We start from the raw sequence: 14468 nt of genomic DNA, 5'->3' as shown, positions 1-14468 counted from the left end.
TGCTGCTCCTCACATTAAATTATAGATTTTTTTCCCTTAATCTGAATGTACCCTCATCAAGTCACTTTTTACCCCCTATACTTCCCAAAGCTGTAAATTTCTTGTTAAACAATCACAGTAAGGTATTATTGACTCTTAGATTTAGGATAACTTGTTGAATTTGTGATTTGGCCAGCAAAGTGTCTCTCTCACGGGCCAGTATTAATACAATGAATGTTGAATACATTTTCAAAAGAATGAATGCTTCTATAAATAAATTCATTCACACACTGTGGTAGATCTATTTGGATAATTTAGCAATCTGTAAAATGTGTTCATTCTCACTCTTCCTTAGCTTACCGATGTCCTTATTCATGAAGTTCTCCATGGAGCTGATGGAACTAGTATCAAGTGTGGCGTTATTGGAGAAATTGGTTGCTCCTGGCCTTTGACTGAGAGTGAGAGAAAGGTTCTTCAGGCAACAGCTCACGCCCAGACCCAGCTTGGTTGTCCTGTTATTATCCATCCTGGACGGAATTCAAGTGCACCATTCGAGATTATCCGAGTATTGCAAGAAGCAGGTGCAGACATCTCCAAAACAGTTATGTCACACCTTGATAGGTAAGCAGGCTGCCGTACAAATCATTGCAAACCACCATTTGATGAATGGATGATCAGATAAAAAATCAGCAGTAATCAGATCAAAGCCATACTAATTACCCAGAGAAAACCACTAACTTCATGGAAGAGAGTATTTACCAAGTTTTACAGCTGACACTAGCGAAACTCAATGCTGCCATTTTTGTGTCCCTACTCTGTGTCAGATGAACATCCTAGATGTTTTGCAAAAGTCGTTTTCTTTAATTTGCTTAATCCTTCATGACCTTTCATAATAGGTGTTACTGTCTATTTGACTTCTTCGTCTCACGTTGTGATATCACAGGGGCTGCCAATTCTGCTTGCTCCATATTTGCCAGTAGTTGTAGTGATAAATTTATCTGCAAATATAAAGGGAGGGAAAGTCACTTATTTCACCCTGAGAAGAAAACCACAAATAGAAACGATCACATTTGTGTCAGCCGTTGTGGCTTGAATCATCTGAATTTTGGAAAATGCCATTATAAGAAAAATAATAGCAATAGCTACAGTATGTTTTTGGTGGTATTATGTGTTAGTTTCCTATAGCTGCTGTAACAAATTATAGCAAACTGGGCAACCTAAGATAAGAAGAATTTCTTCTCTCACAGTTCTGGAGGCCAGAAGTTTGAAATCAAGACATTGGCAGGGCCTGGCTTCCTCCAAAGGCTGAAGGGTAGAAATGCAATGTTTCTGTCATTTTCTGGTAGATCCAGGCATTCGTTGGCTTGTGGGTCGGTAACTACAATTTCTGCCTCTGTCTTCACACATAGCCTTCTCCTCTGTTTCTTCCCTTCTATTTCTTATAAGGACACTGTCATTGGATTTATGGCCCATCTGGGCAATCCACAATGATCTAATCTCATATCCTTTATTTAATTATATCTGCAAAGACCGTTTCCCCAAAAAGGTCACGTTCAGAAGTCCTCATGGACATATATTTTGGGGGCCTGCCCATCAATCCCTACACATTATATTAGATGCATACGGGCTAGTACAACAAATGGTTATAGAAACAGTGTTAATTTTATGAACAAGCCCAATAGTGTTGCTAAGGCTAGTCATTAGCCTTCAGATTGAGTTTATTAAAGAATTACTGCATTATTTTGTTGTTATAAAACATATAAGTGGTGGATATTTATTCATATTAACCTTTCTGTATATCTTTTTGTGTGACTGTATGGATACCCACGGCATGGTTACTATAGAATGTGTATTGCTTTCACAAGATTATAATGTCAAAAAAAAATCATTTAAGTTGAACCATCGTCTGTAATCTCCAAAAACTCTCTGTAGTCCAAGTTTTTACCTCGTTTGTCCACAAGAGTATTGTCTTTGAGTCAGGGGACTATTCCTCTTATATGTTTCCACCTTGATCTCCCACCAAACTCTGTTTCACTTGGCCCATTGAAATCTTCCAGACAAATGCTAGCTCTAGGTCTTCCCTTATTCCTCATTTTCTCACCTCTCTTGTTGTTTCTGCACCCTGAGCAAGTCTTACTTTCCCACCAGCTCAACCAAGCATTTAAAAATATGGATTTTTTTTTTCTTCTTCAGTTTTATTCAGTATTTTACATGCACTTTGCTGGAAAGGTTTTCTGTGAACATTTAGTCTGCCATACTGCTGGAAACTGGTTCAAGATGGTTCTTAAAGAAGAGTCTTTCTGTCCCTATCTATTTATAGTTAGACATGTATGTGAGTTAGAAAATTATGCCTGGCGTAAATAGAAAACAAGCTTTCGTTGGAAAATGTAAAGTAAACCCTAAGTCCTACCACCATAGTGTTTCCTTGCTCATAAAATCAAACAATATATAAATTGCAAATGGTTTCTTTTATTTACTGGTGAAATGCATATATGTGTACACTATACCTATATACACACATATGTATACACTTCTATATGTAAACACTCACATATGTGTTTTTTCTCTTACACAATGAAGAACATTACATGATTTCTACTTGGCTGCAATTTCAATGTGTCCCTCTAGAATGGCTCAGAATTGAATGGAAAGATTGGCCTGACATCAGACAATCTCAGAGCAGCCTAGAACACCCTGAGACCAAATCTACAGCAGCCAACCATTCTGTACCTATGTTACGGATTTTTCAGGGCAGGGCTCCAATGCCTGAAAAATATATATATGGAAATATGAGCATTTCAGTGGGGAGGGAGGCAACTGGGGAAAATGGCTTTAGAAAAAGTGGTGCATTTAAAAAAAAAACAAACCATAACTGAATAACATAACAGACAAAAAAATAATAATTCAGGGAGGCAGATGCAGGCAGTGTTAGCTCTCTGAAGTGACTATGTCACAGCAAGACAGTTGCCAGGCTGAGGTTTGACTAGGTCAGCCTTTCACAGGCTCTCTGAGGTCTGCTGGGCTGTGCACACAATCTGATCTGTACTGAAAGGGCAAAGACTTTAGCTTTCCATAACGGGGACAAATCACAAAAGGGCATGTATTTCATGCAACAAAATGCACAGAAGACGCATACAAAAAAAGAGCACCCCAAAACAAGGCCTCCCCCCTCCCTGCAAAAAAAACCCAAAAACAAAACATAAAGTCATTTCACTTCTCTCCCACCATGCCTTCTCAGACATAAAGGGGACGGTGCAGAAGCCACAGGCAGCTGTGGCTGCAAGGTAACAAGTTAAGGGAGTGGCGTCTCAGGTCCTTCTAGAACACTGGGGCTCTCCAACAGGACTGACCCTCAGCCTCGATGGCCCATAAAATCAGTTCATTTTTTTCCCCCCTTCAAAGTATTATTTCTATCATTTGAGGATGCAATAATAAAATATTTCAGTATTTCCCCAAGCACCTAGACACAGTTGAATATTTTTTTTTTTTTTTTTTTTTTTTTTGAGACAGAGTCTCGCTTTGTTGCCCAGGCTAGAGTGAGTGCCGTGGCGTCAGCCTAGCTCACAGCAACCTCAAACTCCTGGGCTCGAGTGATCCTTCTGCCTCAGCCTCCCGGGTAGCTGGGACTACAGGCATGCGCCACCATGCCCAGCTAATTTTTTTTTATATATATATCAGTTGGCCAATTAATTTCTTTCTATTTATAGTAGAGACGGGGTCTCGCTCTTGCTCAGGCTGGTTTTGAACTCCTGACCTTGAGCAATCCGCCCGCCTCGGCCTCCCAAGAGCTAGGATTACAGGCGTGAGCCACAGCGCCCGGCCAGGTTGAATATTTTTGAGGGTTATATATTAATAAAATCTTCATTAGGATTCCTGCATTCACGTGGGCACACACACTACGACAACAAATTGCTACATGGCTTTCCACATGGGGCAGCTGGGACCCTGAGAGGGAAGAGTTAATGAATGACCATCACCTTTGGAGACCTCTGAACCACACGGTTGTCATGTGACTATTTGTGACCCACTTAAGGTCATTTGCCTGGAGAGAACAGCTTGACAAGATAAATCTGCTTCTGTGTCTAGCCGCCCCCCCTCCCCAACCATCTGTTCCCTTGAAGAAACTCGACCCCCGTTGGCTGCTGTGGATTTAACCCTAGGGAACATTGTGGGGGGCTGCTCTTAACAGTTAAAGCCACCCTAAGTCAACATTTACTGGAAAATAGCACCAGCACTTAAGTGTTCCTGCTTGCTCTTTTCATCCACAAAGGCTTTCTGCCTTTCAAGTGTTTATTATAATTTTTACTACTTGTTAAAACTCTACCCATATTTCTAGGTGGCATGATACAAGGCTCTATGGGATTGAAGAAAACACCCCATGGATATATATTTTTTTTTTGCTATTCATCCTTAAGGAAGTTTTATCCTTAGTGTATGTACTATTAGAGTAGCTGCAGGTTATTTTTATGACTGCAAAATTCTTTCATCACCAATGAAAGCTGGGTGGCAGGTATTTGGGTACAATTGACTGATGAAATTGTTGAACCCTGTCAATGGCTATAGACAGGTGCAGTGCCTGAATCTCTTTTTCTACTTGGGTATCCATTCAGCAAGTCAAAGGGCTTTGATGGAAACCCAGGGCCTAGAGTTTAATTAAGGACACAATGATAATGAAGTGTAGTAATATAGCACATCACTCTCCTTGAAAATTTTTAGCCATGGAAGGTAGAGGAATTTGACCCTAAGGGTTTCTGGAAGACAAGAGAGAAAAACTTAAGGGATGGGCCAACAGCACGTTTTATTCCTTTTGCTCTGATCTTTCAAGCCAGATTGGCCCAACTCTTGGAAATATATAATTTTTTATGCTCTTAATTAGATGAAGTAAGAGACTGTAATATCACTTCATTCATTCATTCCACAAATATTCGAGTGCCTAATTATCATATACAAGACACTGGGCTGCAGCCTGCAGAACAATCCTCTCTCTGCCTTCAAAATGATTATTCAATTATAATTACAGTGACTTTTAACCTTATGGTTTTCTTTGAAAAGCCACAAAAAATAATTATGTGGTATCCTTGGAACTGTACACATTTAATCGCTAAGAATACTAATGAATTAATGTGAAGTCATTCAAAAAAAAAAAAAAAAGCCTCCAAGCAAAACTTTGGCAGACTGAAATTGAGCAAAACATCTTTATATAGTTAAATAGTGCAGTAGCATTTTTAAAGGAAAAATGGGAATGTTATGCACATGGAATTATTTACAACATCTAGAATCCTATGAATGTGATGCTGTATTTATTACCCAACAGTTTATTATTAGGATTGTGTGTAAGCATGCATTAGATACAGAATGTATAGAATGCATTGAGAAGATTGAGTGTACTGTATTAGCAGATGCAGTGTGTAAATAGTATATAGTAAAATCAGTATAATCAAATCAGTATTTAGTCCTTTTGGTTCAGATCCAACTAAAGAGTAAGAAATTTAAAAAATTAGTTCAGACCACAAAGGAGAGATCTGATAAACAGGTGAGAATTTTTGATGGAAAATATTTACTAACACCACTTCCCTTTTTCCAGTTACTAAAGGTCCGTGGACATTTCCTCTGTTTTCACTACAACAGAAGATGGAAAATTATAAAAAAAAAAAAAATCTAGATGCTCTTAACACATCATCATGGCCACTTATATATATATACTTGGGTACAACTGTGAGTCAATTTTACATGATGATTTGTGTTGTTTTGTAAAGAGTACTCACTGAGGTAGAAACAAAACCCTTGACTACATTTAGGTTGTAATTGTTTGATGACAGCGGCAGCAGCTATTCTTTCATTCATGCCATGTAGGTTTTACGTTCCTGAGGGACAATGGAGAAATAGGGGGTCCTAGGGCCAGGTTGCCTGGTTTGGGGTTCTGACACCAGTATGGACTTGTGTGTGACCTTCAGCGAGTTACTCAGGGCTCCAAGTTTGTTTGCTCGTAAGTCAAAAGGGGTAAAGAAAATATGTTTTAAACCCTAAAGTGTTTTTGTAAATCTCTCCCCCCATTAATGCTTGCTGTGGATTTTCTCTTAATGCATGGGACTCTTTATAAAAATAAAAAGAGTAAAGAAAGAGAGGAAGGGAGGAAGGGAGGAAGGGAGGGGGAGGGGGAGGGGAGGGGGAGGGGGAGGGGAGGGGGAGGGGGAGGGGAGGGGAGGGGAGGGGAGGGGAGGGGAGGGGAGGGGAGGGGAGGGGAGGGGAGGGGAGGGGAGGGGAGGGGAGGGGAGGAGAGGGGAGGGGAGGGGAGGGGATGGAGACAGTCAGTTCAGGCACGCTTTTGACAAGCTGGAATGCACTGAAATTCTTTACATACATAAATAGTGCTAAATAAAATGCAAAAAAGTTATAATAAATCTTGAGTATCCCAAATTGTACTCTTTAACAGAGACTTTTGGGCAATCTGCCTAACATCAGGGCAAGAGAAGCCACTGGTCATGTATTCTACACGGTACAATTCTACCCACCAAAAGCTTCCACTAGTAATTTTTTTTCTAAAGCAATTTTTCATGACTCTGACACCATTTCCATGAAATGTGACATTTTAACAAATAGGATTGCCACGTCTATGAGATTTATCTTCACACTCCTCAATGCCATCGTTCCTTGAACTGTGTACCACCTTACATGAAAAACACAACCTCTTTTGTGCTGCGTGGCAGCTTCAAAGTTCATATGGTAAAAAGCGATTCCTAGGATGTATAAACTGTGAAATGCATTTAAAAATAAAGTTTTAATTACACTTTGTAATTCAGAGCCAACTTCTGGTTTTAGTCTAATTTCGACAAGGGTTTTTCTCTCTTGCAGCCATCTGTTCCTTTTGCTTAAGCCTACACTTAAGTCATAATATTGAAAAGGTGACGTCATCCCTCCCTATGATGTCATTAAACATCACGGCAGCTTCCCAAGAAGTCAGAGAACTGAATAATGTAAGGAGAGATGCTTGTTAAAATAGAAATAATGGCAATCTGTAGTGTTTTTCTACTATTTTTCATTCCCAGATACTCTGCAAATAAAAAATTCTATTCAATAAAAGTAATGCCTTCATGCAAAAAGAATCCTATTACAAAAAGATAAATGAATCTTTACAATACCTCCACATGTGGGCATAAACTAATATATTAATGCAAATGTACCATTCTAATTGATGGCTTGAGTTTGGGTCCAACCGACATTCTTGGCAAATATTTAATTGAAGTAGCAAATTATATATTTTTAATCATAGGCAGTGTTTGGGCCACACATTAAAAACTTAAGCCATTCCTATTTAGTTTCTATTTAACAGTTAAATTTATTTTTAATTAATTGAAATTCATCAATTGAGGATTTTTTAGGTCTCATAGTTGAGGTGGAACTGCCATTCGTAGTGTAGGAATACACATGAATAGTGTTTTAAAACTATGTTAATACTGAATTTATTATAGTAAATTAGATTATAATCACTAGATTACAGTGACAGATTAATTTCTTTTAAATATTGCATTATAAGTATTTTAAATTTCATTTTAGGTTATTAGATGAATCATTCCAGTTGGCTTTAGGAATTCTTTTAAGTACTTATTGAAAAAACTTTCATAAAATAATAAATAATTCTACATAACTCCATCTGTACAAATCTCCGTTGGTTTTAAATTGAGAAACTCGGAGGGGGGGGGAGCAGGACAAAGAGGTTTTCTGAAATTATTTTTGTGGTAGATAATTTTTATAATGATCAGTCAATGAAATTCACCAACATTTTTAATAAGTCGGTTGTATATGTAAGTATCCCCTTGTTATTGTAATTGTACACCAATTTTTTAAAAAAGCACTCGAGTCTGTAGGTTTTAGCAGGGAATGTGCTCCGTCAGGCCCTGAGCTAGCTCCGAGAACAAAACTGAGTGGCCCGTGTGTGCCCACCTCTGGCCACCGGAATTCTCAGAGGGGGACAGCTCATGACTTAGAACCAAATCACAGCACTGCATTGTGGGAAGAGTGCTAGACAAGGAGTTGGAGTGCCTGAGTTGTTAAAAGACCCACGCTTTAGATTATTTGTGCAATGACATTAATTTGTGTCATTAATTTGTCATTTGTGCAATGACATTAATATGTGACCTAATCATTTCCCCAGTTTATTGTGAGTTTCAAAACCTCCTCCTTCCATGTTCTTGTTATTTAATGGCGCCAACGTTGAATCAATTGCCCAGAACACCTGTGAATCTCCTCCTCAACCCCTGTCACTGTGGGGACGCTGTCCCGTTCTTCGCCCTTCCTGTTGCTGCCCCTGGGCTGGCCAAGGACAGCACTGTTCACCCCGCAGTTAGCCTAAATTCTCGCCTCCTCTGTCTGCCTCACTAAGGTCTCCAAACACAGCCCCTCCTTCCAGCTCTTCTGCTGTTACCTGAATTCAGGCTTCCTCTCTCAGCCTTGCTTCCAAACCTGCCCTCCACAATCCACTGGGTGGATCTTTCCAAACGCCAATCTGGTTATATTCTTGCACCCTGACTTAAAACCCTTCAACGGGTCCCCTTTGCCTTTGGCACAAAATCCAAAGTGTTGTTCTTCTCGTCCCACCCCCACCCCCCACCTCATCTCCCGTCGTTCCCACGAGGACCTGGGCTGAAGCCACACTGACCCCATCTTTAGGGCTCTGGGCTGATCATTCTTACAGGCTGCTCACTCACACTCACCACTCTGCTGTACATTTGCCATGATCTGTCTTCAAAATCCAATTCACCAGGGGTTTTCGACTCTATGAAGCTTTTCTAGAACCAACCGAGCAGTGTTTGATATCTTCTTCTCTTTGCCAACCCAGTTCCTAGTAGCACTCTTACTGTGACACGTGGTAAAATCTGTCAGAGATTATTTGTTTCCCTCTTTCCCTAGTAAACACGTAATAACTTCTTAAAGGATGGGAAGGTGTGTTATTTGTCTTTGTTTACCTAGCTCATGCCTCATAGTAGATGATCAACAATTTCTTATGAAATGGATGGATGGATGGATGGATGGATGGATGGATGTTCGCTTATGCACTTTAGCTCTGAAAAACTGCAACCTTCTGTTGAGGAACAGAAAGCTTACTTTTTTCTCTTTTTTTTTTGCCTCTCAACAGACGTTTCTCTGGAATGTTCCATCTCTTACCTGACACTGAACCCCAACATTTATCTAAGTAGTATACTTTACGATTCAACTCAAATGAATCAAAGTGAATCAAATGAAAAAAAAAATGAATCCAAAAAAATCAAATGAATCACTTCATTTTCTTTCATAACACTTTGTATTTGTACCATAAAAGCTTTTTCACACATTTAATAAGAATTATGAGCTTAAATGTCCATTCAGTCTGCAGACTTTAAGATCCTAGAGGTAACAGCTTAAATTTCTTATTCATATCTGTACAACCAACACAGAGGCTAGCATAAGATAGGTGATAGGAGATGTTTACTGAATTAATTCATGAAGGTATGCTTGAGTATATGAAATGAAATAATGCATTTGAGAGTTATTTCAAACCAAGACAAATGGTAGGTATTGTTGTCATTTTGATCACGCCCATGAATCATATCTTTTTCTCTCAGTTCTATCTACCTAGAGGGCATGCAGACCCTTGTCTAAATTATCACTTCACGAAGATTTCTTTTCTCCCACTCAGAGTACATTTTGACATTAAACTAAACCCCTGAGCACATGGATAAGATCTAGAATATAAAGCGGGTTGACAAACGAAATCAACTGTTTTGCATTTTAGGATGGGCCTTAAAACATTGTATTCTGAAAATGAAGATAGCCAAATCACTTCAGACACCATTTTTTTTTCAGCTGATGGCAATATGTTTTTTTCCTAAATTAACACCTGTTCCTTATTTACAGAGAATTTGTTTATTAGTTGAGGAACAAAAATATAAAGTATACAGCAGAAGAAATGATGTCATATGAATGATATGAATAAATACTTGATACGGAAATGTCATCTTCCTCCTGGGAAATCCCAAGCTATTTCATAAATGACATGGCAATGTGATCCCCCCTTGAAGAAGAGACTTTATTTAGGGTCAAATGCAGTAGCTCTTCTGCATGTTGCCATCACCTCACTGTTTAGGGCAAGAAGTGAAAAGTACCTATCTCAAAAGCTGGGGAGGATTGGCATAAGAAAGAATAGAATTATTCATGGATATAGAATACGGAATGAGGAAGACAGGCTGAGGTTAACACCTCTACTCTTCCAAGACGTGCTAAGAGATCATTGATGACAGAGAGGGCAATACCTCTGTCTCATCTTCATCTGAAGGCCACCAAGCAGAGCCCATTTTCCCATGGCGCCATGCTGGCATTCGGGGTCAATCCGTTCTCCAAGTGAAAAAGAAAGTCACTTGCATGAATGCAGCAGTCCCTGGAAGCCATCCAACTGAATGTCAGTTTCATGTGGGGGAGTCACCTTGTCTGACATTCGTGGTGCAGGGAGCTCGCTCCTAGACATCACTGTCATGGCGCGTGTGTCTCCGTAGAGTGACGTGCGTGGTGGGTGGGTGCTCTCCCCATGAAGAGGCTGCCTAGTCTAAACACAAAAGCAATCTGGGTGTCTTCACAGATCCTCGAGTTGGAAGCTTGAAGTTATTTACCTTCTCTGGGACTTAGTTTCCTCATCTGTACAATGGGGATGACCTACCTCCCTGATATAGCTTTTGTGAGGATTGAGTGAGCTAGGGCTGTGTTAAACACCTGCTGATGGTGAGGTGCTGATTTCCTGGTGTCCCCTGCATCTCCTGTCCTGCCCTTCATTAACATCTACTCCAGCACTCTGCTTTTTTCCAGGACTTTCCATTGGAAAATAGGTGTGATCGCTGACATTATTATCTCCCCATGGATTTTGCACTCTGCTTCCTTCTTCAATAAGGAGAATGGAAATTAATTCATTTCTTAATTGCCTTCACACCAATGCTTAGTTATCCAGAGGGGGTCATATCACTAAATGTCAGTTAAAAATAATAATAATAGCTATGTGTGTATGTGTGTGTGTGTGTGTGTGTGTGTGTGTGTGTGTGTGTGTGTGTGTGTATCTGGACTTTTTAACGACAGCAATTTTGTCTGCCCCTCTTTTCAAACTATGTTTTACTAATGGGAAAAATGGGAGAATGGGAGCCTAATGGCTTCCCTTCTGAAGAAATCTCCTCTATATGCGACTGTGACATTTTTAAGAGCATTCTACAGAGGAACCAGTTCCCTCAAAGTCACACTTCTTTCTATGTGCTTTTCTGCAAGATAAGAATTCCCAGGACTCACTTGTGAAAGTTACATGTGTGGATGAATCTTACGGAACCGCGCTAGCCTTCCTCCAGAAAGACATGTCTGCCCATGGTGACATTCTTCAGATAACATTGGTAACCAAGGGAATGCTTGTGTGTCATTGCTACCTGGAGAATTGGGTCCCGAAGGTCCCCTTTCCTCTTTTAGATGAGGCATCAGGAAGACCACATCGAAAGAGACCACGTGGGGCCTCGTGGGAAACCACTGCCGGGTTTTGAGCAGAGAGACCTGGTCTGACTCAGGCGTGGAGGCAGCACTATTGTTGCTATGTTTAGAATAATCTGTAATAGAGCAGAGGGAGAAGCTGGTAGAATGGTTGACAATCTACTGCAGGGATCCTGCAAGACATGAGAGTGACAAAGGTAGCACAGGACACGATGGTATGTCTGGATTCTGGTCATGCTTTCAAGGCAAAAGGCTATCCCTGATGGATTAAATGTGGACCATGAGAAGAAGAAAGCAGTCAAGGATGACTATGTGGTTTTTGGCCTGAACAGCTGGAATGGAGGTACCATCAGTTGAGATAGGGAGGGGTGTTGGAGCAGCCAATTTGGGTGACAAATGAGGGGTAATTTGGGGACACATTAAGCATGAACTATCTATTAGATATCCAAGTGGAGGTGGTCAGCAGGCATTGGGATGGGCAAGTCTGGCTTCAGGAAAGAGCTCTGATCTGCTGGTGGGTGTTGTCTCTGTGCCCCTGAATATTTGAAAGGAGCTTAGAGCAAATCAAGGCTCATAGTAAGAAAGTAAGTGATTGTCATGATTAGTATAATTTCTTCTTCTCAAGCATGCCATTCAAATTTTCCAAAATAACTGTCGGGCCTCATCCTGCTTATTCTATGCACTTACCCACTGACTTAGCATTTAAAGATCTCCAAAGTGAGCCCTTTCTTACCTTTCTGGGCTTTTCACTTCCTTACCCCCATACTACACTTTGATGTCAATTCCCCATTTTTTCAAGTGTTGTTTGAGAGTTCTCTGGGGAGGAAATTAGATTTCAAAGTTAAAAATTAAAATATACTCTGTGCATATTCAGTCAATGTAATTCTGTAAAATGTCCTTTGAGTTAAAAAATATATATATATATATATATATTTAGCAGTAGGAGAAGTCACATAATGCAATTGTCAAGAGAATAGGTTCTAGCTTTGAAATGAATTGGAATTCTAGCACATCACCTTGCGTGAAAATCTAATCTCTCAAACCTGCAGTTTCTTCATCTGTAAAAATGAGACCTGGTTGGGATTATGGAGAATATTAAATGAGAAAATATATGTAAAGCCCAATGCCAGACACACAATAAGTTCTTGGAAGTGTCAGCTATGATGATGATGATAAGCAATTTTTTCTTTTCTTTTTTCTTTAATTGAGACAGGGCCTCAGTCTGTTGTCTAGGCTAGAGTGCAATGGCATGATCATAGCTCACTGTAGCCTCCAACTCCTGGGCTCAAGCAATCCTCCTGCCTCAGCCTCCTGAATAACTGGGATTACAGGTGCATGCTCGGCTGATTTTTTCTATTTTTAGTAGACATGGGGTCTCTCTCTTACTCAGGCTGGTCTTGACTTCTTGATGTCAAGCGATTCTCCTGCCTCAGCCTCCCAGAGTGCTAAGATTCGAGGCGTGAGCCACCACGCCAGCTCACTTTTCATTTTCAATCGTAACCAAAACTGAAGATTTTTCTATGGCTTTACTTTGACTATAAACTTTTCACTAAGCATATACCTCAATATATCACTTAAAATTTAGAAAACTTAGTCTCGAGGCATTAGGCCAAAAGAAGGAAAAAGATATTAGGAGCAGAAATAAGAATCTGATCCAACCTGTCCGTGGTGGCCCCATTCCCCTCTTGACTTCCCCCCACCCAGTACTTCTGTCCATATTGGGTAATTAACAAATTGAATGGAATTGACTCAAAAGGAAAGAAAAACTACTAAACTTATCTCTTCCCTCTTATGTTATTTTGATCGTGTATATTTTGTTTTTAAGCATGGTTCTTTAGGGGAAAACAGAATATGTTTACTGTAGAAAAACACATATTCTTTTCGCCTGGTAATTTTGGAAGCAAAAGATGGTCTTCCGTGGTATGAAGATGGAAAAGGAGTAGTATTAATAGAAGATAGCACAGAACTAATGTACATTTTACAGTATAGAGGGAAGATTTTTTAGCCTCCCTGCCTAAAACAACATCAGGAACTGTAAGTTATGCTAAACTGGTGAATAGAATAAAAAGGAGCCAGCCACCTTAGGATAGCTCAGAATGAAAATTCGATAATCAACACTCAGGAAGGCAGAAACCTGCTACACCCGTGACATAAGGCAGCTTAATTGGTCTTCTTATGGTTTGGAAGAAAAGGCTCTGAAAGTATGTCTGACCTCTTCGAAGCAGGTTTATAGACATATAATAGTGCTTTAATTCTCGCATCCTGGAGTTGCCAAAGTAATAGAATATCAGCGTGGATAAGAAGCTTAACAGGACAATGACTGTCTGACATTCTCAGCTGTTCTTCAAGCCAATTCTGGGTCCCAATCATTTGCTTCTTGTAGGTCCCTAATTCCCTGCGTGGGGTGTATTTTCCCTTCACATTCTTTCCATATTATCTCCTGGTAGGATGTTTTTATTCTTTCTTAGTTCTCTCTGTGATCAAATCTCTACAGCAGTACTTTGGGGTTACCTTAACACCTCTCTTTTTACTTGTTGTAATCTGAATTCCTTGAGATAATCTACTCATGCTTCACACTCTGCTCCCCTGTCTCTAGCCTGTACTGAATCCTACCTTTCTCTTCTTTCCCATTCCTTTACATAGTCTTACATCCTAAAATAATGATATTCTTAACAGGATATCTATTGCAGTGAGAAGACACCCATAAAATCTATCATAAAATAATGCATTTCGTTTAAGAAAAAACATGTACTCCAGAACATATATCTCTATGAGCATTGTCCCTTTACAAAAAAGTTGGAATTATATTCACATAGGCTTTGAAATTAATTTTAGAACCACTTGATAATCTTTACAAGAGAATCACTCTGCTACCTTATAGCAAAGCTTTATGTTTTACCCAAGTAGGTATGACTCACCTAATTCGCCAGACCGAGGGAGAATTCAAGATTTTTTGGGAGAAATGACAGCAAAATTAAAATAAGGCTATAGTTTCCCAA

At 39.7% G+C, this 14468-nt stretch overlaps 1 protein-coding gene across 3 annotated transcripts in view; it reads left to right on the top strand.

Moving 5' to 3' along the window:
• Positions 1-14468, top strand: part of PTER (phosphotriesterase related) — a 59745-nt gene that overhangs the window by 31678 nt on the left and 13599 nt on the right. For all 3 annotated transcript variants that reach the window (XM_012753775.2, XM_012753779.2, XM_012753777.2), the window contains one exon: positions 335-600. In XM_012753775.2, coding sequence (XP_012609229.2) covers positions 335-600 — 266 coding nt within the window. The remainder of the gene's footprint in view (positions 1-334; positions 601-14468) is intronic.

Source organism: Microcebus murinus, chromosome 25 (assembly GCF_040939455.1).
Source record: "Microcebus murinus isolate Inina chromosome 25, M.murinus_Inina_mat1.0, whole genome shotgun sequence".
Lineage (NCBI taxonomy): Eukaryota > Metazoa > Chordata > Mammalia > Primates > Cheirogaleidae > Microcebus > Microcebus murinus.
This window is presented reverse-complemented; position numbering and strand designations above follow the sequence as displayed.